The following is a 26,869-nucleotide window of genomic DNA, read 5'->3' on the forward strand; positions in this document are numbered from 1 at the left end:
CTCCAGAAGCCAAATATTGTCTTGATATGCAGGTCATCATCATTCTATTGTCAACCTACTCCACCATACATAAACTTTAATGCTGTTATAGTACTTATTGCTGTCAGTTGTGGAGGTGCTGATGATTACTGGCAATGGCAATGTTACTGGTACTCCACTAACCACTTTCCAAATGACATTGTGAGCATCTGTAATATATATACCGTTCAAAAGTTTGGGATCACTTAGAAATGTCCTTGTTTTTTAAAGAAAAGCACACTTTTTGTCCATTAAAATAACATCAAATTGATCCAAAATACAGTGTAGACATTGTTAATGTTGTAAATGACTATTCCAGCTGGAAATGGCAGATTTTTTATGGAATATCTACATAGGCGTACAGAGGCCCATTATCAGCAACCATCACTGCTGTGTTCCAATGGCACGTTGTGCTAGCTAATCCAAGTTTATCATTTTAAAAGGCTAATTGATCATTAGAAAAGTATTTTGCAATTATGTTAGCACAGCTGAAAACTGTTGTTCTGTTTAAAGAAGCAATAAAACTGGCCTTCTTTAGACTAGTTGAGTATCTGAAGCATCAGCATTTGTGGGTTTGATTACAGGCTCTAAAGGGCAAGAAACAAATAACTTTCTTCTGAAACTCGTCAGTCTATTCTTGTTCTGAGAAATGAAGGCTAGTCTATGCGAGGAATTGCCAAGAAACTGAAGATCTCGTACAATGCCGTGTACTACTCTCTTCACAGAACAGCGCAAACTGGTTCTAACCAGAATAGAAAGAAGAGTGGGAGGCCCCAGTGCAAAACTGAGCAAGAGGACAAGTACATTAGAGTGTCTAGTTTGAGAAACAGACGCCTCACAAGTCCTCAACTGGCAGCTTCATTAAATAGTACCCGCAAAACACCAGTCACAACGTCAACAGTGAAGAGGCATCTCCGGGATGCTGGCCTTCTAGGCAGAGTTCCTCTGTCCAGCGTCTGTGTTCTTTTGCTCATCTTAACCTTTTATTTTTATTGGCCAGTCTGAGATATGGCTTTTTCTTTGCAACTCTGCCTAGAAGGCCAGCATCCCGGAGTCGCCTCTTCACTGTTGACGTTGTGACTGGTGTTTTGCGGGTACTATTTAATGAAGCAGCCAGTTGAGGACTCTACACTGTATTTCTGATCAGTTTGATGTTATTTTAATGGACAAAAAAGTGCTTTTCCTTCAAAAACAAGGGCATTTTCAAGTGACTCCAAACTTTTGAACGGTAGTGTATATACAGCTCATTCAGAAAGTATTCAGAACCCTTGACTTTTTCCACTTTTTGTTACGTTACAGCCTTATTCTAAAATTGATGAAATAAAACATTTATGCAAATGTATTAAAAATAAAAAATATTTACATAAGTATTCAGACCCTTTGCTATGAGACTCGAAATTGAGCTCAGGTGCATCCTGTTTCCAATGATCATCCTTAAGATGTTTCTACGACTTGATTGGAGTCTACTTGTGGTAAATTCAATTGATTGGACATGATTTGGAAAGGCAAACACCTGTCTATATAAGGTCCCACAGTTGACAGAGCATGTCAGAGCAAAAACCAAGCCATGAGGTCGAAGGAATTGTCGGTAGAGCTCCGAGGAAGGATTGTGTCAACGCACAAATCTGGGGAAGGGTACCAACAAATGTATGCAGTATTGAAGGTCCCCAAGAACACAGTGGCCTCCATCATTCTTAAATGGAAGAAGTTTGGAACCACCAAGACTCTTCCTAGAGCTGGCCACCCGGCCAAACTGAGCAATCGGGGGAGAAGGACCTTGGTCAGGGAGAACCCGATGACTACTCTGACAGAGCTCTAGAGCTCCTCTGTGGAGATGGGAGAAGCTTCCAGAAGGACAACCATCTCTGCAGCACTCTACCAATCCGGGCTTTATGGTAGAGTGGCCAGACTGAAGCCACTACTCAGTAAAAGGCACATGACAATCCACTTGGCATTTGCCAAAAGTCACCTAAAGGACTCCCAGACCATCTGGAGGAAACCTCAAACCATCCCTACGGGGAGGCATGGTGGTGGTAGCATCATGCTGTGCTGATATTTTTCAGCGGCAGGGACTGGGAGACTAGTCAGGATCGAGGGAAAGGTGAACGAAGAAAAGTACAGAGAGATCCTTGATGAAAACTTGCTCCAGAGCGCTAAGGACCTCAGACTGGGTTCAAGGTTCACCTTCCAACAGGACAACGACCCTAAGCACACAGCCAAGACAACGCAGGAGTGGATCTGCAGAGAAGAATGGGAGAAACTCCCCAAATACAAGTGTGGCAAGCTTGTAGTGTCATACCCAAGAAGACTCTAGGCTGTAATTGCTGCCAAAGTTGCTTCAACAAAGTATGAGTAAAGGGTCTGAATACTGTAATATCTCAGTTATTTTTTTAAAATACATTTGCAAACATTTCTAAAAAACAGTTTTTGCTTTGTAATTATGGGGTATTATGTGTAGATTGTTGAAGAAAAAAACAATTTAATACATTTTAGAATAATGCTGTAACGTAACAAAATGTGGAAATAGTGAAGGTGTCTGAATACTTCCCGAATGCACTGTATATATATATATATATAACTTGACACCCAGCATCCTAACATGTTATGACAACAGCTGACATAACTTGTTATAATACTGTCATGACATATCAAATCAAATTGTATTTGTCACATGTGCCGAATACAACAGATGTAGACCATACAGTGAAATGCTTACTTACAAGCCCTTAACCAACAATGCAGTTAAGAAAAAGTGTTCAAGTATTTACTAAAATAAACTGAGTTAAAAAAGAGATGAAGAAAAAAAGAACAAAGAAAAAAAAAGAAAGGTTAGTCACAGGTTAGTCGAGGTAATTAAGGTAATAGGTACATGTAGGTAAAGTGACTGTGCATAGATAATAAACAGAGAGTAGCAGGTGGTGATGCAATCAGTCAGGATGCTCTTGATGGTGCAGCTGTATAACTTTTTGAGAATCTGAGGACCAATGCCAAATCTTTTCAGTCTCCTGAGGGGGGAATAGGCGTTGTCGTGCCCTATTCATTACTGTCTTGGTGTGTTTGGACCATGATAGTTTGTTGGTGATGTGGACAACAAAGAACTTGAAGCTCTCAACTGGCTCCACTACAGCCCCGTCGATGAGAATGGGGGTGTGCTCGGCCCTCCTTTTCCTGCAGTCCACGATCATCTCCTTTGTCTTGCTCACGTTGAGTTAAAGGTTGTTATCCTTCGGGAGCAGGACAAGACACCCTCTTTTTGATTGATGACTGACTGTACGTGATAGGCCTATCTGGCATTATGATGGTCATAATGATTCTTGGCGGTGTCATAAAGTCTATTTTCTTGGTCAAAGTAAAGTGACACAGGATAGTCATAATGCTTCATGACAGTGCCATAAAGTGAATTTTCTACAAGTTATTTAAAATACGATGAAAAAACATCGATGTAAAGAATTCACTACAACAACAACAAAGGATTTAAGAAACAAACTTTCAAACGAAAGGAAACTTCTTAGCAGGGGATAAACTCATTTGAATAAAGTCATCATGTTGTACCTCTTTGGTGTTTTTTTCTCTCCTAAAAAAAGTGGATTCTTGATGATGAGAAGGGGAAGCATATTGTACTGCAGCTTTACTAAAAACACAGTCATAGTAGCTACAAGCAAGTTGAAGGTCTGTTGAATGAAGACCATTCACCAACTCAAATCATCATCTCAATTCCACCAGCCTCAAAGAAGTTCTCAACCTTGGGTACAATAACTAATGTTTAAAAAGAAAAACACATTCAGCCACCCTCTGCCCCAACGGTCCTCACTATGGCTCCATTACCAAAGCTGTTGGAATGGAATGTGGTGCGGCTCACAGCAGGACAGACCAGCCAATTAACAGGCATCAGCCCCCCAACACACACAATACGCACCCCTCTTAAGGGAGAACAACAGGCTAGTAGCAGTGTGCTATTCATTAGGTGGTCTTCTGTTCATATAAAGGGATCTAATTGGGGATCGGTCCAAGTGGGAATGGCCTGGTCTATTATGAGGGAGATATCAACATGCAAAACAAGGATCTGGGAGGAGAATGAGATGCATGTTTTTTTTGCCATCTGAGGGAAGAGGCATAGATCCTACCTACACACAGTTTTTTGTATCTTCTTAACTAGCTCATTAGTAAGTATCTCAGTGACTGTTCCTATCCTAATCCCCCTGGTTCTCACCATCATTAAATCTGATCCTCATCATCTGAGGAAGGGGACCGTTTTATTCTTTTATGTAATGGTAGTGTCTAATGAAAGTAAAATGTTGTATCTTTTATCACGTGAATGAATAAGTATCTATAGAATTGTTTTAGATATATCAAAAGTATACTGTCTTCAGAATAGTAGTTAAAATATAATACTATTGCGCAATAATACTTAATAGACATCTTACAAAAATGAACAGATCTTCTGGTCACTCATCCTACTCTAAAATCAAACTTACTGTCCCATGCTCCCCGCCCACAGTACAACTTTTATTAAACTCACCATACAATGTACTCCCCATTACATTTTCTTTTACACATCTCGAACACCAAATATAATGTTTTACACAGTCTTGTAAGGGAGTGAAGGTGGTCATGCTTGCCAATTTTACTGGACAGGATCAATCAACTGTCCCCCATGGGCTCGTTAAAACTATACTGCAGCTGTATCAGCATCTCATATCATATATTCTCCTAATCTGGCCATTAAAGTTGCTAGGGAGATAGAAAGGACATGAAAAAATATATATAATTAGGGGTCTGGTCCAACTGGGAATGTCCAGAGATATGTACATGCAAAGAGTCAGAGAGAAACAGACACAAAACATGTCTACCCATTCCAGTTTAAAAAAAAGGTATAGACAGTCACCCCTCAGCCCACACCCCTTTGTGATTTTCTTAGCTAACTCATTACGCAGCCCAATTCTGATATTTTTCCCACTATTTAGTCTTTTGACCAATCACATCAGATGTTTCACATCAGCTCTTTTTCAGAGCTGATCTGATTGGTCAAAAGACCAATTTGCGGAAAATAAATATCAGAATTGCGCTGCCTGTCTAAGCGCAGCTTTCGTGATTTCTCATAATCATCCTGGTTCTTCTCACCACCATTAAATCAGTTCCTACTGAAAAGGTACCTTCATCTGCTGAGCCCAGTATGTTTAAATCTACATACTGCAAGTATCATATGGTGTCAATGTGTACATAATGTTCTGTAGACTCGTAGAGAAGCCGATCAGGCTTTACTGTGCAACATCACTCAAATATCCCTCATTGACCATAAACCTCTGTGTGATGCAGTAGGTTTAAGAACAAAACATCTAACCTCATATATTGTCCTAATCTAGTCAGTAAAGGTTGGTGTCACAGAGATCAGATGGCTTGAAGATGGTTGTTGCTATGGTATTACAGGTCTGGACAGTGCGAAGTTATCCATGTCTTATCGATCAGTGAGAGGTTATTATGTCTCTAAGGTCTCTAAGGGAAACATCATACATTTCAGAGTGTTTCAGGATTTTATAGAAGAGAAGATAAACTAGTATTGTCTGTTTGGAGTATGTTCATTTACTCAAATCGGTCAAATTCATATTTTGTAGCACATACAATTCTGTATATGTTATCACAATTAAAAGGAATTCAGGGCTTCAGAATGGAGTTACTTTGGATTCAACATTCAAATTACAGGGATGCTCAACACTCACCAAACTGACATGAACCTTCAACCTGTAATGCATCAGATGATGTGAAACAGTAATCTTACCCTGCAGGTACATCAGCTTATAATAGCCTATAATATCTCACCCAAGAGGAAATGGCAAAGGGCATTTCAATCGATAGGAGCACTTTATCCTCCGTAGTATGCATACAGAGACTAAGAGAGTTATTCCCAGGCCTCTGTGGTTAAACAGTGAGCAGTAAGCATGGCTGTACTGAGAACCCTCTGTAGCTCATTGTGTGCCCAGCAGTAGCAAAGCTTTATCCTGTTAGCCACATAATGGGGTTTAGGGTTTCACATAGCGACGATCACAGTGGTCTAATCTGAGCTGGCCTGGCAAGACCACCTCTCACTGCATGCATACGGCTCAGATTTTCACACCATTCCTCTCTACAAGGCTTGTGGTCATGGAGGAAATAGGATGGAGGAGAGGAGTAGAGATAAAGATGAAGATTATTTGCTTCCTCACCTTTGACATTTCCCCAATATTTCCTGCACCAGACTACATCAGGAACTACATTCCATTTCATTGAATAGTAAGTCGTCAGAAAATAAACATGCTGAAGCGTGTAAAGAACACCAAAAAACAGGGGGCAAAACAACCCAACACCTTTGTGCCAAACCGCCAGCGAAAAAAGACCACTTTGATATATGTTCTTGAAATAAAGGTGTCATGTACTGACTTATACTGACAGTGGAATAAAAAGGTCCATGGCAACTGGACCAGATGAATTGGTTTGGAATGTATGTCCCACTGGGCTGATACAACTACTGTACAATGTAGATCAGATAGAGCTTTAGTGTAACATGACACCGCTACCTAACCTTATGCAGGATACAATGATCTTATACTGATTATGAGTATATTATAAGTGTGTGATATATACACACACACACACACACACACACACACACAAACTCAGCAAAAAAAGATACGTCCTCGCACTGTCAACTGCGTTTATTTTCAGCAAACTTAACATGTGTAAATATTTGTATGAACATAAGATTCAACAACTGACATAAACTGAACAATTTCCACAGATATGTGACTAACAGAAATGGAATAATGTCTCCCTAAACAAAGGGGGGGTCAAAATCAAAAGTAACAGTCAGTATCTGGTGTGGCCACCAGCTGCATTAAGTACTGCAGTGCATCTCCTCCTCATGGACTGCACCAGATTTCCCAGTTCTTGCTGTGAGATGATATATATATATATATATATATCATCTAAAGCTCATATATATATATATATATATATATAAATAAATAACCTGCAAGTTCCCAGACATTTCTGGGGGGGAATGGTCCTAGCCCTCACCCTCTGATCCAACAGGTCCCAGACGTGCTTAATGGGATTGAGATCCGGGCTCTTCGCTGGCCATGGCAGAACACTGACATTCCTGTCTTGCAGGAAATCACGCACAGAACGAGCAGTATGGCTGGTGGCATTGTCATGCTGGAGGGCCATGTCAGGATGAGCCTGCAGGAAGGGTACCACATGAGGTAGGAGGCTGTCTTCCCTGTAACGCACAGCGTTGAGATAGCTTGCAATGACAACAAGCTCAGTCCAATGATGCTGTGACACACTGCCCCAGACCATGATGGACCCTCCACCTCCAAATCAATCCCACTCCAGAGTACAGGCCTCGGTGTAACGCTCATTCCTTCAGCGATAAACGCGAATCCGACCATGTGTTTGTGCCCATAGGCGACGTTGTTGCCGATGATGTCTGGTGAGGACCTGCCTTACAATAGGCCTTCAAGCCCTCGGTCTAGCCTCTCTCAGCCTATTGCGGACAGTCTGAGCACTGATGGAGGGATTGTGCATTCCTGGTGTAACTCGGGCAGTTGTTGTTGCCATCCTGTACCTGTCCCGCAGGTGTGATGTTCGGATGTACCAATCCTGTGCAGGTGTTGTTACATGTGGTCTGCCACTGCGAGGACGATCAGCTGTCCGCCCTGTCTCCCTGTAGCGGTGTCTTAGGCGTCTCACAGTACGGACGGTGCAATTTATTGCCCTGGCCACATCTGCAGTCCTCACACCTCTTTGCAGCATGCCTAAGGCACGTTCACGCAGATGAGCAGGGACCCTGGGCATATTTTTTTTTTGGGGGGGGTTTCAGAGTCAGTAGAAAGGCCTCTTTAGTGTCCTACGTTTTCATAACTGTAACCTTATTTGCCTACCGTCTTTAAGCTGTTAGTGTCTTAACGACCGTTCCACAGGTGCATGTTCATTAATTGTTTGTGGTTCATTGAACAAGCATGGGAAACAGTGTTTAAACCCTTCACAATGAAGATCTGCAAAGTTATTTGAATTTTTACGAATTATCTTTGAAAGACAGGGTCCTGAAAACGGGACGTTCCTTTTGAGTTTATATATAATATATATACGCACACATACATACATACAGTGGGGGAAAAAAGTATTTGATCCCCTGCTGATTTTGTACGTTTGCCCACTTACAAAGAAATAATCAGTCTATAATTTTAATAGTAGGTTCATTTGAACAGTGAGAGACAGAATAACAACAACAAAAATCCAGAAAAACGCATGTCAAAAATGTTATAAAATGATTTGCATTTTAATGAGGGAAATAAGTATTTGACCCCTCTGCAAAACATGACTTAGTTCTTGGTGGCAAAACCCTTGTTGGCAATCACAGAGGTCAGACGTTTCTTGTAGTTGGCCACCAGGTTTGCACACATCTCAGGAGGGATTTTGTCCCACTCCTCTTTGCGGATTTTCTCCAAGTCATTAAGGTTTCGAAGCTGATGTTTGGCAACTCGAACATTCAGCTCCCTCCACAGATTTTCTATGGGATTAAGGTCTGGAGACTGGCTAGGCCACTCCAGGACCTTAATGTGCTTCTTCTTCAGCCACTCCTTTGTTGCCTTGGCCGTGTGTTTTGGGTCATTGTCATACTGGAATACCCATCCACGACCCATTTTCAATGCCCTGGCTGAGGGAAGGAGGTTCTCACCCAAGATTTGAAGGTACATGGCCCCGTCAAATGATGCGGTGAAGTTGTCCTGTCCCCTTAGCAGAAAAACACCCCCAAAGCATGTTTCCACCTCCATGTTTGACGGTGGAGATGGTGTTCTTGGGGTCATAGGCAGCATTCCTCCTCCTCCAAACACGGCGAGTTGAGTTGATGTCAAAGAGCTCCATTTTGGTCTCATCTGACCACAACACTTTCACCAGTTGTCCTCTGAGTCATTCAGATGTTCATTGGCAAACTTCAGACGGGCATGTATATGTATTCTTGAGCAGGGGGACCTTGCGGGCGCTGCAGGATTTCAGTCCTTCACGGCGTAGTGTGTAACCAATTGTTTTCTTGGTGACTATGGTCCCAGCTGCCTTGAGATCATTGACAAGATCCCCCCGTGTAGTTCTGGGCTGATTCCTCACCGTTCTCATGATCATTGCAACTCCACGAGGTGAGATCTTGCATGTTTCTTCCATTTGCGAATAATCGCACCAAATGTTGTCACCTTCTCACCAAGCTGCTTGGCGATGGTCTTGTAGCCCATTCCAGCCTTGTGTAGGTCTACAATCTTGTCCCTGACATCCTTGGAGAGCTCTTTGGTCTTGGCCATGGTGGAGAGTTTGGAATCTGATTGATTGATTGCTTCTGTGGACAGGTGTCTTTTATACAGGTAACAAACTGAGATTAGGAGCACTCCCTTTAAGAGTGTGCTCCTAATCTCAGCTCGTTACCTGTATAAAAGACACCTGGGAGCCAGAAATCTTTCTGATTGAGAGGGGGTCAAATACTTATTTCCCCTCATTAAAATGCAAATCAATTCATAACATTTTTGACATGCGTTTTTCTGGATTTTTTGGTTGTTATTCTGTCTCTCACTGTTCAAATAAACCTACCATTAAAATTATAGACTGATCCTTTCTTTGTCAGTGGGCAAACATACAAAATCAGCAGGGGATCAAATACTTCCCCCCCCCCCCCACTGTATACACACACACACACACACAGTACCAGTCTACATTTTGGACACACCTACTCTTTCAAGGGTTTTTCTTCATTTTTACTATTTTCTACATTGCAGAATAATAGTGAAGACATCAACACTATGAAACAGATATGGAATCATGTAGCAACCCAAAAAGTGTTAAATCAAAATAGATTTTATTTTATATTTGAGATTCTTCAAAGTAGCCACCCCTTGCCTTGACAGTTTTGCACACTCTTGGCATTCTCTCAACCAGCTTCATATGCTTTTCAAACAGTCTTGAAGGAGTTGCCACATATGCTAAGCACTTGTTGGCTGCTTTTCCTTCACTCTGCGGTCCAACTCATCCCAAACCATGTCAATTGGGTTGAGGTCGGGTGATTGTGGAGGCCAGGTCATCTGATGCAGCACTCTCCTTCTTGGTCAAATAGCCCTTACACAGCCTGGAAGTGTGTTGGGCCATTGTCCTGTTGAAAACAAATTATAGTCCCACTAAGCACAAACCAGATGGGATGGTGTATCGCAGCAGAATGCTGTGAATTCGAAATAAATCACTGACAATGTCACCAGCAAAGCCCCCCCACACCATCACGCCACCTCCTCCATGCTTCACGGTGGGAATAACACATGCAGAGATCATCCGTTCACCTACTCTGCATCTCACAAAGACACAGCGGGTGGAACCAAAAATCTCAAATTTGGACTCATCAGACCAAAGAAAAGATTTCCACCAGTCTAATGTCCATTGCTCGTGTTTCTTGGTCCAAGCAAGTCTTCTTCTTATTGGTGTCCTTTAGTATGCTCTGCAGCAGAGGTAACTCTGGGTCTTCCTTTCCTGTGGCGGTCCTCATGATAGCCAGTTTCATCATATCGCTTGAAGGTTAAAGCGACTGCACTTGAAGAAACTTTCAAAGTTTTAAAGTAATGATGGACTGTTATTTCTCTTTGATTATTTGAGCTGTTCTTGCCATAATATGGACTTGTTCTTTACCAAATATGGCTATCTTCTGTATACCAACCATATCTTGTCACAACACAACGGATTGGCTCAAATGCATTAAGGAAGGAAATTCCACAAATTAAATTACAAGGCAAACCTGTTAATTGAAAAGCATTCCAGGTGACAACCTCATGAAGCTGGGTGAGAGAATGCCAAGAGTGTGCAAAGCTGTCATCAAGGCAAAGGGTGGCTACTTAGAAGAATCTCAAATCTAAAATATATTTAGATTTGTTGAAGTTTTTTGGTTACTATATGATTCCATGTGTTATTTCATAGTTCTGATGTCTTCACTATTATTCTACAATGTAGAAAATAATAAAAATAAAGAAAATCCCTGGAATGAGTAGGTGTGTCCAAACTTTTGACTGTTACTGTATATATACACACACACACACAATTGAACAATATTTGCTGCTTTATCTGGCCTGAAAGCTTTTCAATACTTCAGAAGAAAGACGGGTCAGAGAATAGTGTTTGAAGATGTAATTTAGCGCCGCTCCAATACTATTGTTAGACATAGAGAAAATCATACATTAAATCACACAAAACGAAACTTTGGGGAATCTGTTTGTATTTTCCTTCTATAAAACAAGACATTTACACCTGAAGTCACATCCATATAAATTACAACAGCAAACACAATATATTTTAAATACAGATTTCCTCTCTTCATTTCTTTGCTCACTTGACCAATTATAGGACAATGTAAATGTCCCTTATATTCACTTGCAGTCCGGTGCATTGAAATAGTGGCCATAAATGTAATATTGCCTAAAATGGGGAACAAATCTAACTGCCTTATTTTTATAATCTAACTATGGGCTGGGAAATCTCAAATTATACACCATTTTATCAACCTACTATCCATACAGTTCACTACTTTCGACCAAGAGCCAAATAGGGTGTAATTAGAGACAGTGACGATAACTCTGCCTTAACTTTTAAACAGCATTCCCTCTTGGGTCTCCTTTACGTCATGACCACTGATAGGTCATTTGAATAAACAGGTTCTCACCATGTCATTACTAAAGACATGTAATTTCCAAGACCAGGGTTGCCTTAGCCTGTTCAAGCCCAATTCCACTACCAATGGCTAGAACTGGACTCTGTATGCCCTACTGCCCTCTACTGGTTGAGATTGCTCAATGCTTCACTCCAGTCTGTATATCCCTGTTGACTGGATAGCTGTGTGCAAACAATGTCTCCCTTGTACTTTAATGATATATGGGTAGACTCACAATGATATCAGTGCCATCTGAAATATCTCACCCTCAGGTTAAGACTAAAATATGAGACATGAAAATTGTTCTTGCTACAACTTCACATCCCTAGTTGTAAATACAGCTTTACTCCCAGGTGGGACAATAATTTCTGTCACTCACACAATCTTCAAAGACAGAACACAAGGTATTCTCTCGTGACTCTGCTACATAACACTGCAAGAACAAAAACAATATATGACGGTAACAGAGGCATTTAACAGTGTGGCAACATCATATGAAATTGAAAGAAAATGAAAAGTCCATTGTGCAATTAATTTGTTTTCATATACAAAGCTGAACAACAAATAAAGTGTTAAAATAAGAGGGGGAAAGGCCTCACAGGTACTGTACATGAAAACAAGAATCTAGTAGGTAAGTATGTGCTCCACAGTGAAGTACCTTACTCTCTTTAAACCCTTCCACTCAAGTGGATCTTCTGAAGTTCTTTGATCTCTGCCAACAATCCTTAACCCACTACTGGCCTAAATGTGAGGTGAATGAAAAACTGGTGATGGGTGACTCAAGGTCCATCCCAGTCTACTACTACTAAAGGTCCATCCCAGTCTACTACTACTAAAGGTCCATCCCAGTCTACTACTACTAAAGGTCCATCCCAGTCTACTACTACTAAAGGTCCATCCCAGTCTACTACTACTAAAGGTCCATCCCAGTCATTTCCTTGTGGACCATCCTCCCAGACAAATCACTCCCATTTAACACGGGAACGAGGTATGAGATGAGGTAAATACGCATAAAACATGAGAAAACACATGACATCCTACATACCATAATCAACCCCCCTTCTACACGGTTTTCTTTTTTTCTTCTTGTCAGCCACTTTCTGCAACAAATGCCTCAAATCACTGAGAATCAGTTCTTGAACTGAGAACCCCCAATCACACTTCCAATTCACAAGAACAGTACAGGGAATTAAAAACACAATACAACTGATAAATCCTGTATGCAATATGTATGTGTGTCCATGTATGAAAAGTCCTTCCTGGTTATGATGTAGGGATGCAGGACTGGGGTTTTATAGGACTCGTGGATTCTCCTTGACTGTCAGTGCCTGTTCCCAGTCACATCCTCCCTCCACTTCCTGCCTAACCTAATGTTGCAGGCATAGAAAGACGCCTGAGCAGAGTTCCCACTTCCGTCAGGTTGAAAATACTGTATCCCTGAAAACCGGATGTTAGCATTTCTGTCGAGTCTGCATAGGCTATTTCCTGCCTTACCCAAAGTTTGACCATAGGAAACATCATCCTTTCCCAGTCAACATCATCTCCCAGGTTTGACATCATCATCTCCCAGGTTTGACATCATCCTTTCCCAGTCAACATCATCCTTTACCAGAGTTGACATCATCTCCCAGATTTGACATCATTTCCCAGAGTTGACATCATCCTTTCCCAGTCAACATCATCCTTTCTTAGTTGACATAATTCTCTCCCAGATTCGACATCTGAGTTGACATAAACCTCCCGAAGTTATCCTCTCCCGAAGTCGATAATCAATATCCTCCTCTCCCAGAGTAAACATCCTCGTTTGGATTGGCTGAGACTTGCTGAAGCAGTCTCATCCCAAAGTGATAGACTTTACCACCAATGTCCAGTTGACAAAATTCATTCCAGAGGGTGAAAAAGAGCAAGAGAGGCATGAAATGCAATCTAATCTAAAGGTTTTGACTGTGACTGATTGGTATGAACCCTTGCAATGTAATGTATGTGTTACAGTTCGATGATAGACACGTCCCATTACATCAAGGATCACTAGACATCTCCTACTCTTATGAGATTTTCTGTCTGAATGCATAGATTGCAGGTCGGTAATATGCCTTACATGTTGCATACGAATGAAATGCATGGTTTATGACCTACAAACCAGTATGAGTTATATTGGTGAGGCAGAAGCCATGTATATATATGAGCAATGAGCAAAGTCCAAGGGGGCTGGGTTGTATGTACCAGGTCCAATAATCCCTGTAGCCAAACTATAGGACGGGAGGGTTGTGTTTAGTTGTTGAGGAAGCTGTCCAAAGGCCAGTTGCACAATGGAAATGAATGAAGGTCAAATGTAGATATCGGGTTCACATAAACAAGGATAGTGAGGTATAGTTGCACAGTCAGGTGGCTTTTATAGTGTGGCCAAGCTGTGCTAGGTGGCAGCACAGCGGAGAAGTCCAAAGTGAAGGCAGAATTTTCTGTCTAGCTTTTCTCATCCCTTCTTCTTGGCAGCTGGGTATCAGTGTTCTAGGGAGCGGAGGCAGCAGCGATGGGGGTGGATCTGGATTGGAGTGGGTGGAGGCTGCAGGTGGTATCAGCACTCGAGGGGCAGCAGGAAGCTCCGTCTGCAGTCCACAGCCTTGGGGCTAGGTGGCTGGGCTCGCTTCCTGCGGAGCTCCTCGCGACCCAAGGAGCCACTCAGCCGTTGGTACGCAGCCTTGTATTTCTTATCAAACGCAGCTAAAAGACAGAGAAAGTGCTGTAAGCAATACGCCTGGTTGGTCTGAAACTATAGTGAAGTTCCAGTATTCCAACTGTGTTTAAAGTGTCTTAAAGAGGCTGCTTACCAACGTGATCTCTACCCATGGCAGCCAGCGTGAGGAAGAGCATCTCTCTGTACAGACTCCTGGACAAACACAAAGTACTATCGATCACAATTGTGCAATCATATAACCAAAACAGTGCCTTGAGAAAGTACAGTATCATACCCCTTGACTTATTCCACATTCTGTTATGTTACACCCTGAATTCAAAATTGATTAAATTGATTTTTTTCTCACCCATCTACACACAATACCCCATAATGACAAAGTAAAAACATGTTTAGAAATTCTTTACAATTTATTGAAAATGAAATACAGAAATATCTCATTTACATAAGTATTTATACCACTGAGTCAATACTTTGTAGCACTTTTGGCAGCGATTACAGCTGTGAGTCTTTCTGGGTAAGTCTCAAAGAGCTTTCCACACCTGGATTGTGCAACATTTTCCCATTATTCGTTTCAAAATTCTTCAAGATCTGTCAAGTTTGTTGTTGATCATTGCTAGACAACCATTTTCAGGTCTTGCCATATATTTTCAAGTAGATTTAAGTCAAAACTGTAACACGGACACTCAGGAACATTTCACTGTCTTCTTGGTAAGCAACCAGTGTAGATTTGACCTTGTGTTTTAGGTTATTATCCTGCTGGTGAAAAGCAGACAATCAGGTATTCCTCTGTTCTTAGCTCCTTCCCGTTTCTTTTTTATCCTGAAAAACTCCCCGGTCCTTAATGATTACAAGCATTCCCATATCATGATGCAGCCACCATTATACTTGAAAATATGGAGAGTGGTACTCAGTAATGTGTTGTATTTTCCCCAAACATAACACTTTGTATTCAATACAGAAAGTGAATTGCTTTGCCACATATTTTTTTGCAGTATTACTTTAAAGCCTTGTTGCAAACAGGATGCATGTTTTGGAATATTTTTATTATGTACAGGCTTCCTCCTTTTCACTCTGTCAATTAGGTTAATATTGCGCACTAACTACAATGTTATTAATCCATTCTCATTTTTCTCCCATCACAGCCATTAAACTCTGGAACAGTTAGGAACAACTGAGTTAGGAATGACGCCTGCATCTTTGTAGTGACTGGGTGTATTGATACACCATCCAAAGTGTAATTAATAACTTCATCAAGGATATTCAATGTCATAATTGAAATGTTTTACCCATCTACCAATAGGTGCCCTTCTTTGCAAGGCATTGGAAAACCTCCCTGGTCTTTGTGGTTGAATCTGTGTTTGAAAATCACTGCTCAACTGAGGGACCTTACAGATAATTGTGTGTGTCGGGTACAGAGATACGTACTAAAGTACTAAAAATCATGTTAAACACTATTCATCAAACTTATTATGTGACTTGTTAAGCACATTTTTACTCATGAACTATATAAATGCAACATGCAATAATTTGAATGATTTCACTGAGTTACAGTTCATATAAGGAAATCAGTCAATTTAAATAATGAATTAGGCCCTAATCTATAGATTTCACATGACTGGGCAGGGGCGCCTCTGCCCGCCCCTAATCAGAATGAGTTTTTCCCCCACAAAAGGGCTTTATTACAGACAGAAATACTCCTCGGAAGTCGGGTGTGGAGGTCCTGGTCAGACGTGGTTACATGTGGTCTGCGGTTGTGAGACCGGTTGGACGTACTGCCAAATTCTCTAAAATGACGTTGCTTTTAGTTTTTATAAGCTTTTAGAGCTTATAGTAGAGAAATTAACATCATATTCTCTAGTAACAGTGGACATTCCTGCAGTCAGCGTACCAATTGCACATCTGTGGCATTGTGTTGTGTGACAACGGCACATTTTAGAGTGGCCTTTTATTGTCCCAGGCACAAGGTGCACCTGTGTAGTTATTATGCTGTTTAATTGGCTTCTTGATATGCCACACCTGTCCGGTGGATAGAGGAGACATGCTCACTAACAGGGATATAAACAAATTTGTGTACAACATTTTAGAGAAATTTGCTTTTGTGCGTATGGAAAATTTCTGGGATGTTTTATTTCAGCTCATGAAACCAACACTTTACATGTTGCGTTTATATTTTTTTTCAGTATATTTAGGCTTGCCATAACAAAGGGGTTTATTACTTATTGACTGAAGACATTTCAGCTTTTCATTTTTAATTCATGAGTGTGTAGGCCAGTGACAAAAAAAAAATCAGAGTAACAACAAAATGTGAAAAAAGTCAAGGGGTGTGAATACTTTCTGAAGGCACTATTACTTACAAACACAAAACGCTATCAACAATTGATGATTCAGAGGCCCTTTCCTGCACTCACCTTTGTATCTTGGGCGTGCCTGGTTGCTTGGCAATGGTTTCCAGGAAGAGAGTGATTCCCTTGTGTACCTCGTTCATGCCGACCCAGCGCAGCACTTCCTCCAGGAAGGCCAGGGTGAAGGGGTGGTTGTGCCTCCGCCAGCTGTGGTTCCGCATGGGTACGCCACCTGAGTGAGCGAGCGAGAGATGTAATTCATGAAAGGATCTGAACCTGTATCATCTGACTATTTCCATGTGAATAACGTGTTTATCTTACTATGTATCCTCCACAGGATGTAGAGGGGGGGCCAGTGGTCTGTGTCAGGGGTCAGTGTGTCCCACAGCAGCCTCACCCTCACTGCTGAGTTCTCTGAAGTCTGACATACACACAGACAGGAGCTCAACATCAGTTTGAGGACATTATGTATTGTAATATACTAATGCTAATAATTAATCACTAGGCCCCAAGAAAAGCCTGGGAGTGGAGTTACCTGTGCTAGTTGGTTGGCCAGCGGTGAGGAGCGAACCAGCTGCAGCAGATTGCTGGGCAGGCCCAGGCGATGGAAGTACCAAACCATGTTCCAGAAGATGATGGAGTGGCTGTCCAGGAGCTGGCCCTGTGCCAGCACCGCCTCACCCTCGTTCTCCAGCAGGCTCTCAAGCTCCTTGCGCAGCACCAATGGGCTCAGGTAGGCCACCGTCACCTGGGGCGACCCGCCCACCGATGAACCCTGGAGTCAATAACACGTTAACTGTGGGTATAGCTAGACTGAATATTTCCCAGAAGGCAACAGATAAAGATGAGAAATAAACCAGTGTTGGTAGAGTACCATGGTAGCGCTGCTGCTCTCAGAATAACTGCTGGTCTCAGAGCTGGAGTCCTCACTCACACCGTTGTGACCCAGGATGACCTCTTGGTCACCAGGGGACTTGGCTGCGCTCTCCACCTCCTCCTCCATGTTCCAGTTGGTACGTTCCAGGCTGTGGTGAGCGCTTTGTTAGTCAAAATGAAGGGATTGGGTGACAAAAAAAGTCTAAAGTTCATTCAGTTTAAGAATCATACAGTCCTCACCATACATCATACAGTCCTCACCATACAGTCCTCACCATACACCATACAGTCCTCACCATACAGTCCTCACCATACATTACAGTCCTCACCATACATTACACAGTCCTCACCATATGTATTTAGACAGTAAAACCGTAACTTCACTTTCCAAATACATATGGTGAGGACTGTACATGGCTCTGAATAGACAGACTGAATAAGAATAGGAGTCAAAATGAAGGGATTTTGACTTCTACGGGCCCTGGTCAAAAGTAGTGCACTATATAGGGAATAGGGTGCCATTTGAGACACACTTAAATGTTAGGGTGACGTTATGATGAGAGGAGTAGTCCTACCTGCTGACGGGTCCTAGGTCACAGATCTCAGCGTTGAGAAGGGGGACGAAGGTGGTCGAGCAGAAGGGACAGCTAGAGTTGAGGTTGGAGTCGTCAGACGTCCACCCGGCCATTATCTCCTCGTCATAGACCAGGGAGTTACAGCTCCGACACAGGGAGCAGCTCGACATCAACACCTCTAGTCCAGCTCCCTCTTGGTTGGTGTCCCAGGACTTGCGGAGAGGAAAGGCCAAATTGGTGGTGTCAGGGAGGTCGACATCACTCCCCACCGACAGAGAACTCTACAGAGGGAAAGGATGGAGGAACATTAAGCACGTTTTGACAGGTTTGATAACTCTCCCTACATCTGCAATTGCATTTTACCACAGTAAACTAAGTCAGTTGGCCAATACAGTATAGTAAGACTATAAGCTACAACAACCCACATGTTGTCCCCTCACCTCAGAGGTAGCAGTGTAGAGCCTCTCCTTAGCCTTCAGCAGGCTCTCAGCCACCTGGGCTTTTCGGGACGGCCTCTGTTCCGACACCATGCGCACCGGCCCGTTTTCACCCCCCGAGCGCCGGGCGCCTACACTGGCGGCCCGCCGCCCCGAGACTCGATGGCGAGTAGGTGTGAGCAGCTGCTGCAGTTTCCCTGCCAGGCTTCCCCGACTCGGTGGCGACACATTATTGTAGTTCTCGTCCACGGCCTTGCGGCTCACAGTGTCTCTCGGCCCAGGTGGCCTACATTGAGAACAGAGGAATGGGAAACATACTATTATAGTATATCTGAGTGATATACTAACTGTAATCCAAAAACATAACAGAACATTTCAGCCCCAGCTTCTCCACCCCCCTCACCTGCCGTCTCTGTCCCCAGGCTGGCAGCTGCAGTCGGGCTCAGAGACGGCCGTCTCGGCACAGTCTTTGTAGAAGGTGGACAGGCACACCTGGTCGCGGCGCACCAGGACACCACCAGGGGGAAAGGGAGAAGGGGTGGAGGTGTCTCGTGGCCCCACGGGGGGCTTACGGGAGGCGGGATCGCTGCAGCCATTGGCACCTGCGTTCCGGAGCACCGCCTTCATTGAGAGCTTAGACTCTGTGGGGAGGAAATTGTTAGGAGGGTGGTTCCCAAACATTAGACACAGTTGTTTGATGAGAGTGTTATGTTACATTAAACAACAGGAGTAGACCTTACCGTGAAATGCTTACTCACAAGCCCTTAACCAACAATGCAGTTAAAGAAATAGAGTTAAGAAAATATCTACTAAATAAAGTGAAAATACTGGGGGTACCGATACCAAGTCAATGTGCGGAGGTACAGGTTAGTCAAGGTATTTTGTACATGTAGGTACTGGTAAAGTGACTATGCATTGATAATAAATAGTGAGTAGCAGCAGTGTAAAAATGGAAATAGTCCGGGTGGCCATTTTATTAATTGTTCAGCAGTCTTATGGCTTGGGGATAGAAGCTGTTAAGGAGCCTTTTGGACCTAGATTTGGCGCTCCGGTACCACTTGCCATGTGGTAGCAGAGAGAACAGTCTATGACCTAGGTTACTGGAGTCTGACCATTTGTTGGGCTTTCCTCTGACACTGCGTAGTAAATAGGTCCTGGATGGCAGAAAGTTTGGCCCCAGTGATGTACTGGGCCACACGCACTACCCTCTGTAGCACGTTCCGGTCGGATGCCGAACAGTTGCCATACCAGGCGGTGATGCAACCGGTCAGGATGCTCTCAATGGTGCAGCTGTAAAACTTTTGGCCAAATCTTTTCAGTCTCCTTGTGCCTTCTTCACGACTGTCTTGGTGTGTTTGGACCATGATAGTTTGTTGGCGATGTGGAATCCAATGAACTTGAAACTCTACCCGCTTCACTACAGCCCCGTGGATGTCAATGGAGCCGTGTTCGGCCCTCCTTTTCCTATAGTCCACGATCAGCTTCTTTGTCTTGCTCACGTTGAGGGAGTAGTTGTTGTCCTGACACAAACACTGCCAGGTCTCTGACCTCCTCCCTATAGGCTGTCTCATCGTTGTTGGTGATCAGGCCTAACACTGTTGCGTCGTCAGCAAACTTGATGATGGTGTTGGAGTCATGTTTGCCCATGCAGTCGTGGGTGAACAGGGATAAGAGGGGAATAAGCATGCACCCCTGGGGGGCCCTCGTGTTGAGGATCACGTGGCAGATATGTTGTTGCCTACCTTTACCACCTGGGGGTGGCCCGTCAGGAAGTCCAGGAACCAGTTGCAGAGGGAAGTGTTTAGTCCCATGGTCCTTAGCTTAGTGATGAGCTTTGTGGGCACTATGGTGTTGAACGCTGAGCTGTAGCCAACGAACAGCATTCTCACATAGGTGTTCCTTTTGTCCAGATGGGAAAGGGCAGTGTGGAGTGCGACTGAGATTCCGTCATCTGTGGATCTGTTGGGGCGGTATGCGAAATGGAGTGGGTCTAAGGTTTCCGGGATGATGGTGTTGATGTGAGCCATGACCAGCCTTTCAAAGTACTTCATGGCTACCGACATGAGTGCTAATGGGCGGTAGTCATTTAGTCAGGTTACCTTCGCTTTCTTGGGTACAGGAACTATGGTAGTCTGTTTGAAACATGTAGGTATTACAGACTCGGTCAGGGAGAGGTTTAAAATGTAAGCAAAGACACTAGCCAGTTGGTCCATGCGTGCTCCGAGTACACGTCCTGGTAATCCGTCTGGCCCCAAGGCCTTGTGAATGGTGACCTGTTTAAAGGTCTTGCTCACATCGGCTGCGGAGAGCGGGATCACACAGTCGTCCGGAACAGCTGGTGCTCTCGTGCATGCTCCTGTGTTTCTTGCCTTGAAGCGAGCATAAAAGGCATTTAGCCCGTCTGGTAGACTCGTGTCACTGGGCAGCTCACGGCTGGGTTTCCCTTTGTAGTCCGTAACAGTTTGCAAGCCCTGCCGCATCCGACGAGCGTCAGAGCTGGTGTAGTAGGATTCAATCTTAGTCATGTATTGACGCTTTGCCTGTTTGATGGTTCGTCTGAGGACATAGCAGGATTTCTTATAAGCGTCCGGATGAGTGTCCTGCTCCTTGAAGGCAGCAGCATTTAACTCAGTGCAGATGTTGCCTGTAATCCATGGCTTCTGGTTGGGATATGTACGTACGGTCACTGTGGGGACGACGTCGTCAATGCACTTATTGATGAAGCCGGTGACTGAGTTGGTGTACTCCTCAATGCCATTATATAACATTCCAATGACCGTGCTATTTCTATATAATAGATATCCGTCACTCACTGTCTGTTGAGCCTCTCATGCTGTTCAGGCTGTTGCTCTTCACCATAGACCCCGTCAGCGATTCGTGGCTGGAGCTTTCACTCAGGCCGCTCCAGCTGGACTGACGAATCAGGTTAGATTGTGGGCGGGACCGTTGGTTACTGTCCATTGTATCTTTTTAAAAAGACAAAACATGTTTCACCTCTATGTTTTAACATATATGATTTTAATTAAAACCATTAAAAAGGCCACTCTAAAACCAATGACTATTTATGGTTACAAATAGTAAAAAACAAATAACATGTAAATATGTCCTGACCTGTCCGCGTGCCTACTGAACCACTCTTCTGCCGCTGTTTGATTGGCTGTCTGAACTGCGCCACGGCCATCAGAACGTTACGCAACTTGGCCCAGCGCAGACGGCCACCCTGATTGGTGGAGGGCCACTTGCTCTCCAGCACTGCCTGAGGAGAGAGGGCCGAGACAGAGGTGAGTCAATATGGAGAAAAAAAAGACAACAGATGGGATCACAGACGGGGTTCAACTCTATTTTTAATTCAAGTAAATAATGTCTCACCTTGTTGTAGTATGCATAGGTAATGGTGTTGGGTGTGATCCCAGCTTTCTTCATCTCCAGAAGTACCCTAACAGCGAGCACAGGCTGCCCGTACTGCCCACACAGCTGCATCAGGATCCTGTAACACACCTCATCTGGTAGTACCATCTTCCTGGTCTCCATGTGCTTGAGCACCTCATATGCCGTTTGCAAGGCACGCACCTTGGCACTCTCTGCCCGCACAAAGGTGGGCAAGTAGATGAACCACAGCCCATAGCAGTGGCCCAGCAGGCATTTGGACCACATGTCGGGCACTGCCGAGTATATCTGTGCCCGCTTCTGTGCCAGCTTAATCTCCTAAAGGAGAAACAGGGATACAGGAGTTAGGTAATCCAATCTAGATTTACTAAAGCCGTAATAATGTGGTTACTATGTGTCCTAGTAGGCGAACTTAACAACCCTGAAGGGTGCTTGGGGTATTCACCCAAAATACACAGCCGCCACTGTGCTTCCTGCTTTTAAATATTGAATGAAGGATGAAATATGAATGCTCATTAAATTCAAATGGCACAGAAAAACAGTGAAGCATGTTCCCTCTTTAGCTGTGGAAAACTGGGTTATCATAAAGCTAACTGGGGAGTCTTGAACAGATCAAGTTGATTAATGCTAATACAAATCAAATCAAAGTTTATTTGTCACGTGCGCCGAATACAACAGGTGTAGACCTTACAGTGAAATGCTTACTTAAAGGCTCTAACCAACAGTGCAAAAAAGGTATTAGGTGAACAATAGGTAAGTAAAGAAATAAAAACAAAAGTAAAAAGACAGTGAAAAATAACTAGCGAGGCTATATACAGTAGTGAGGCTATAACAGTAGCGAGGCTATATACAGGCACCGGTTAGTCGGGCTGATTGAGGTAGTATGTACATGTGGGTATGGTTAAAGTGACTATGCATATATGATGAACAGAGAGTAGCAGCAGCGTAAAAGAGGGGTTGGGGGGGAGGCACACAACGCAAATAGTCCTCAAAAGGTTCTACAGCTGCAACATCGAGAGCATCCTGACTGGTTGCATCACTAGGTGGTACGGCAGTTGCTCGGCCTACGACCGCAAGGCACTACAGAGGGTAGTGCGTACGGCCCAGTGCATCACTTGTTTTGATTTGCAGGCAGGGTAATGTCCTTAATAAAATAATAAAGATTGAAATTAAAGTGCGTGAGTCAGCCTCTTAATATTATTGTATAGTTGTGTTGGCTTTCAATGGGGTTGCAGTGAGTTTTAAGGGGCTCTGGCGCAGCAGGTTGGGGTCTGTACCTGTTTAGTCCGTCGCGGGGCAGGGCTGCTGGGAGCACTCCCCTTGGTAGGGACACGTAGCTGGTCCTGAGGCCGGTCAAAAAGATCCATGCAGAGCACAGGGAATGTCTCATAGCTGTAAACAGACAAACACGCTGTCACTGGTCACAGCATCAGACAGTATAAAGTGCCGGGGCCCTTATTTGTGCTCATCTAGAATCAGATCAACCCTCGTATTCTTTATTATTTAAAAGACTAAACGGATCCTAGTCCCAGCCCTACTCTGAGAAGCTTAGTGAACACGAACCCTGCTATATGTAGAGCCTGTGTTACCTGTAGTGAGTGGGGCACTCTGAACCGTCTGGCTCCTGGGGTTCCTCTGGGGGCATGATGAAGACCGTGTGCTCCCCACTGTGGGCCTCGTCCAGGTCTATCAGACGCACCTCCTCAGGCTTCTCCACATCCGACTGCTTACACACACCACACACACACACGCCGCAAACACAGGTCACATACACAGGAATACACAAACATTGACAACATAGAGGGCAGGAATGGGATCACACACATTTCCATTAGTTGTGCAAATACAAAAAGGCTCATCCGGTTTGAGTATTAGAATCAACACACTAAAAGCTTCCATAAGATATGGTGTGTCACTAAACATCCTGTAAAACATGATGTGATTCTGACCTTCTGGACACACTCGTCGAAGAACTCGAGACAGGCATGGCGATCACTGACGAAGGAGCACTCCTCGATGAACTGAGTGAACATCTGGGTCCTGGTCAGCTGGGTGTAGAACTTCTGGTGGGTGCGTTCACGGGACTTCAGGAAGCCTGCGAGAGCCAGGGAGGGGTTAACTTCAGACACACATTAAAACACTAGCTTCACAGGGGTGTTGCTTATGGACACAGTAAGTAGGTGAGGTAAAACACCCACACACACGTACTCAGCTAGAATGTTATATCATTTTAGTGTACACTAATGTACATTTTTTGTTGTTGTTATGAGTCACACACACAGGCAGCCACCCCCCCCACCCACACTGACCCTGCAGGTTGAAGAGGGAGCTGCAGTCGGTGGTCCTGTCGGAGGGGGCCTGGGTGATGGGCAGCAGGTAGGCGCGGTAGCCCCTAAGCAAGCAGCTCATGAAGCGCAGGAAGGCCTCCTGGATCTCCAACTCCAGCTGCTTCTGACGCCCATAGATCAGGTCATAGTCCGTCAGCAGGAACTCCAGGGTGGCCTCCTCTTGGCCAGTGGTGTAGACTGATGGAAGGGAAAGTGAGGGAAATGGGGGTAGTGGTGGAGAGGCAGAGAGAGAAGATGATGAAGATACAAAGCACTGGCACATAGAATTATCAAGAGTCAGATGTATTGGTGCAATATGTTTTAGCTTGTACTCATTTTCAAGCATCAGTCCCTAGATGGGCTTCAGAATAAGTAGGCTAGATGATGTAAAATGATTGACAGAAGGGAGAAGAGAATGCATGTCATGCATGGTCTCCAGCCATCACTCACTTTTCTCCAGAGTCTTCATCAAGTTGGTGAGGGTATTCACCAGCATCTTGCCTTGCTTCCTTGGTAGCGATCGCCATGACAACGGCTTCTTGTCCTCTGCTCTGCAGGAGAAGAGAAAACAAAACTGTGGATTTCTTCCTTTCAAACTTGTGTATGTTTGGTTTTGTTGCTTCCTCTTCCATCAGTTGCATCCTGGTCCAGGTCCTGCAAGGTCAGTGTACTCACTGAAAGATGGTGTTGGTGTCCAGGTCAACACACACAACGTCAGTAGGGGGGTCATAGAGGTCAAAGTAGCTGGAGTGGACACCCACGATGAAGGGCATGGGGGCACACAGTACGTCTGCCAGCCGCAGCGGGCACAGGGGGATGTACGGGCAGTGCCAACGCAGAGGGAACGTCATCTGGAGGGATAGAGTGCATTCTTTGATTAAAAAATCATATATATATATATATATATATATATATATATATATATATATATATATATATATATATATATTAAACTAGGCACGTCAGTTATGAACAAATTCTTATTTACAATGACGGCCTAGGAACAGTGGGTTAACTGCCTTGTTCAGGGGCAGAACGACAGATTTTTACCTTGTCAGCTCTGAGATTTGATCTAGCAGCCTTTTGATTACTGGCCAAACGCTCCAACGACTAGGCTACCTGCCGCCCCCTTGGAATGAGTGTGTGTGTCCGTATATGTCTTTGTGTGTGTGTATGGCGGTGTGTGTGTGTGTGTGTGTGTGCATACGTGTGTGTAGTTTTGGCATGTGTGTGTGACTCACAGACACCAGGGCCTCGCTGACGGAGGTGAGAACGTCGGGGCGGAGGGAGTGGAGCAGAAGTTTGTGCTCCGTCAGCACAGCCAGTAGCAGGACACAGGCGTTCTCAGGGCCCAGGTTCTGCAGCAGCTTCACAAAGCTGGCACCACTACAGACAGAAAAGAACAGCCTCTTCATCAATTCATTATTGTTTTAATGGATTCACTTCAATATGATAATAGAAATCTCTCAGGGAAACTAAGGCATGGTTGGAGCAATAGCGCCTAGCGCAGAAGAACGCATTCCACCACATAGTTTATTGCGACTCGACCTAATGCAGATTTACTGTACTGACCTGAGCAGTAAGGGGGAGGAGACAGGCTGACAGAGTAGAAGGTTGTCATAGGGGGAGAGCTGAAATGACACACACACCCACATTTTTCATTAACAAACCAACATGGTGGACAGTAATCTATAGATCTAAGGAAGAAAGTTTAGCCATGCTTCAATTTCATAGACCACCATTCACCAAATTGATATCTGTTGATTTGAAACAAGCCGTTAGGAATCAAGTTTGAAAAGCCCCATTTGACTCGATTTGAGTTTTCTAGAAATCCCCAAACTACTTAAACAACCGTCTCTACTTTCCAGAGCCGGAAGGATCATTCAGTGACGTGAAATTATTTTAAATCCACAGTATATTATAGATTGTTTTGATTGGGTGTTATTTTTACCCTGTCCATCTGCACACACTAACCAGTGAAACCATCAATTCATTCAACGCCCATTTCCTGTGGAGGAGGAAGTCAAATCTTAGTGAGAAACACCACAACGCTACTGGTGTCAAGTTCAAATAGAACTCAAGCTTAGGTTCCGCTTGTAACGCACACACAGGCATATACAAGCACACACAGAGCAAGCTCTTGTTCTAAACTAGCACTAAAACACCTGATTCAACTAATAATCACAGTCATGCCTTACTTGAATTAGGTGTTTTAATGCTGCCTTCTGTATAGCCGTGAGCTAAACCAATGCTTAGCAAGGTTTTCCATTCCACCTGTCTGATGCTTTAAAGTGCTTTGATGTGTTAATAAGGAATAAAGAAAACAAGGAGAATGTGAATTGAGTTAAAGACAGGTGTCCCTACCTGCACTAGGATGCGAGGCCGCTGAGGGGAGGGGAACGGGACGTTGTGCATGAAGCTGGAGATGTGCCTGGAGAGAGCAGAGTTCATGTTAATAAATCAACCAACCATAACATGAATCAATAGCCAATAGGCCGACGTTATGTA

General features: G+C 43.8%; 1 protein-coding gene across 5 annotated transcripts in view; it reads right to left on the bottom strand.

The window, feature by feature from the left end:
* Nucleotides 1-11,273: 11,273 nt before the first annotated feature.
* LOC106580258 (DENN domain-containing protein 4B) overlaps nucleotides 11,274-26,869 on the bottom strand; it is a 40,014-nt gene continuing 24,418 nt past the window's right edge. For 3 of the 5 annotated variants that reach the window (XM_014161081.2, XM_045702510.1, XM_045702530.1), the window contains 21 exons: nucleotides 26,726-26,792; nucleotides 25,934-25,992; nucleotides 25,603-25,747; nucleotides 25,037-25,212; nucleotides 24,812-24,912; nucleotides 24,344-24,559; nucleotides 23,984-24,129; nucleotides 23,624-23,760; nucleotides 23,312-23,426; nucleotides 22,017-22,352; nucleotides 21,759-21,903; nucleotides 21,461-21,613; nucleotides 19,051-19,288; nucleotides 18,651-18,933; nucleotides 18,211-18,491; nucleotides 17,634-17,796; nucleotides 17,295-17,534; nucleotides 17,081-17,180; nucleotides 16,826-16,991; nucleotides 14,551-14,609; nucleotides 11,274-14,443 (listed from right to left, as the gene is read on the bottom strand). In XM_014161081.2, the coding sequence (XP_014016556.2) occupies nucleotides 14,298-14,443; nucleotides 14,551-14,609; nucleotides 16,826-16,991; nucleotides 17,081-17,180; nucleotides 17,295-17,534; nucleotides 17,634-17,796; nucleotides 18,211-18,491; nucleotides 18,651-18,933; nucleotides 19,051-19,288; nucleotides 21,461-21,613; nucleotides 21,759-21,903; nucleotides 22,017-22,352; nucleotides 23,312-23,426; nucleotides 23,624-23,760; nucleotides 23,984-24,129; nucleotides 24,344-24,559; nucleotides 24,812-24,912; nucleotides 25,037-25,212; nucleotides 25,603-25,747; nucleotides 25,934-25,992; nucleotides 26,726-26,792 (3,472 nt within the window). In that variant the 3' untranslated portion in view covers nucleotides 11,274-14,297. The remainder of the gene's footprint in view (nucleotides 14,444-14,550; nucleotides 14,610-16,825; nucleotides 16,992-17,080; nucleotides 17,181-17,294; nucleotides 17,535-17,633; nucleotides 17,797-18,210; nucleotides 18,492-18,650; nucleotides 18,934-19,050; nucleotides 19,289-21,460; nucleotides 21,614-21,758; nucleotides 21,904-22,016; nucleotides 22,353-23,311; nucleotides 23,427-23,623; nucleotides 23,761-23,983; nucleotides 24,130-24,343; nucleotides 24,560-24,811; nucleotides 24,913-25,036; nucleotides 25,213-25,602; nucleotides 25,748-25,933; nucleotides 25,993-26,725; nucleotides 26,793-26,869) is intronic. The other 2 variants (XM_014161096.2, XM_014161101.2) reach the window with 2 other exon arrangements.

The sequence above is a fragment of the Salmo salar genome, chromosome ssa02, assembly GCF_905237065.1.
Source record: "Salmo salar chromosome ssa02, Ssal_v3.1, whole genome shotgun sequence".
NCBI classification, from domain to species: domain Eukaryota; kingdom Metazoa; phylum Chordata; class Actinopteri; order Salmoniformes; family Salmonidae; genus Salmo; species Salmo salar.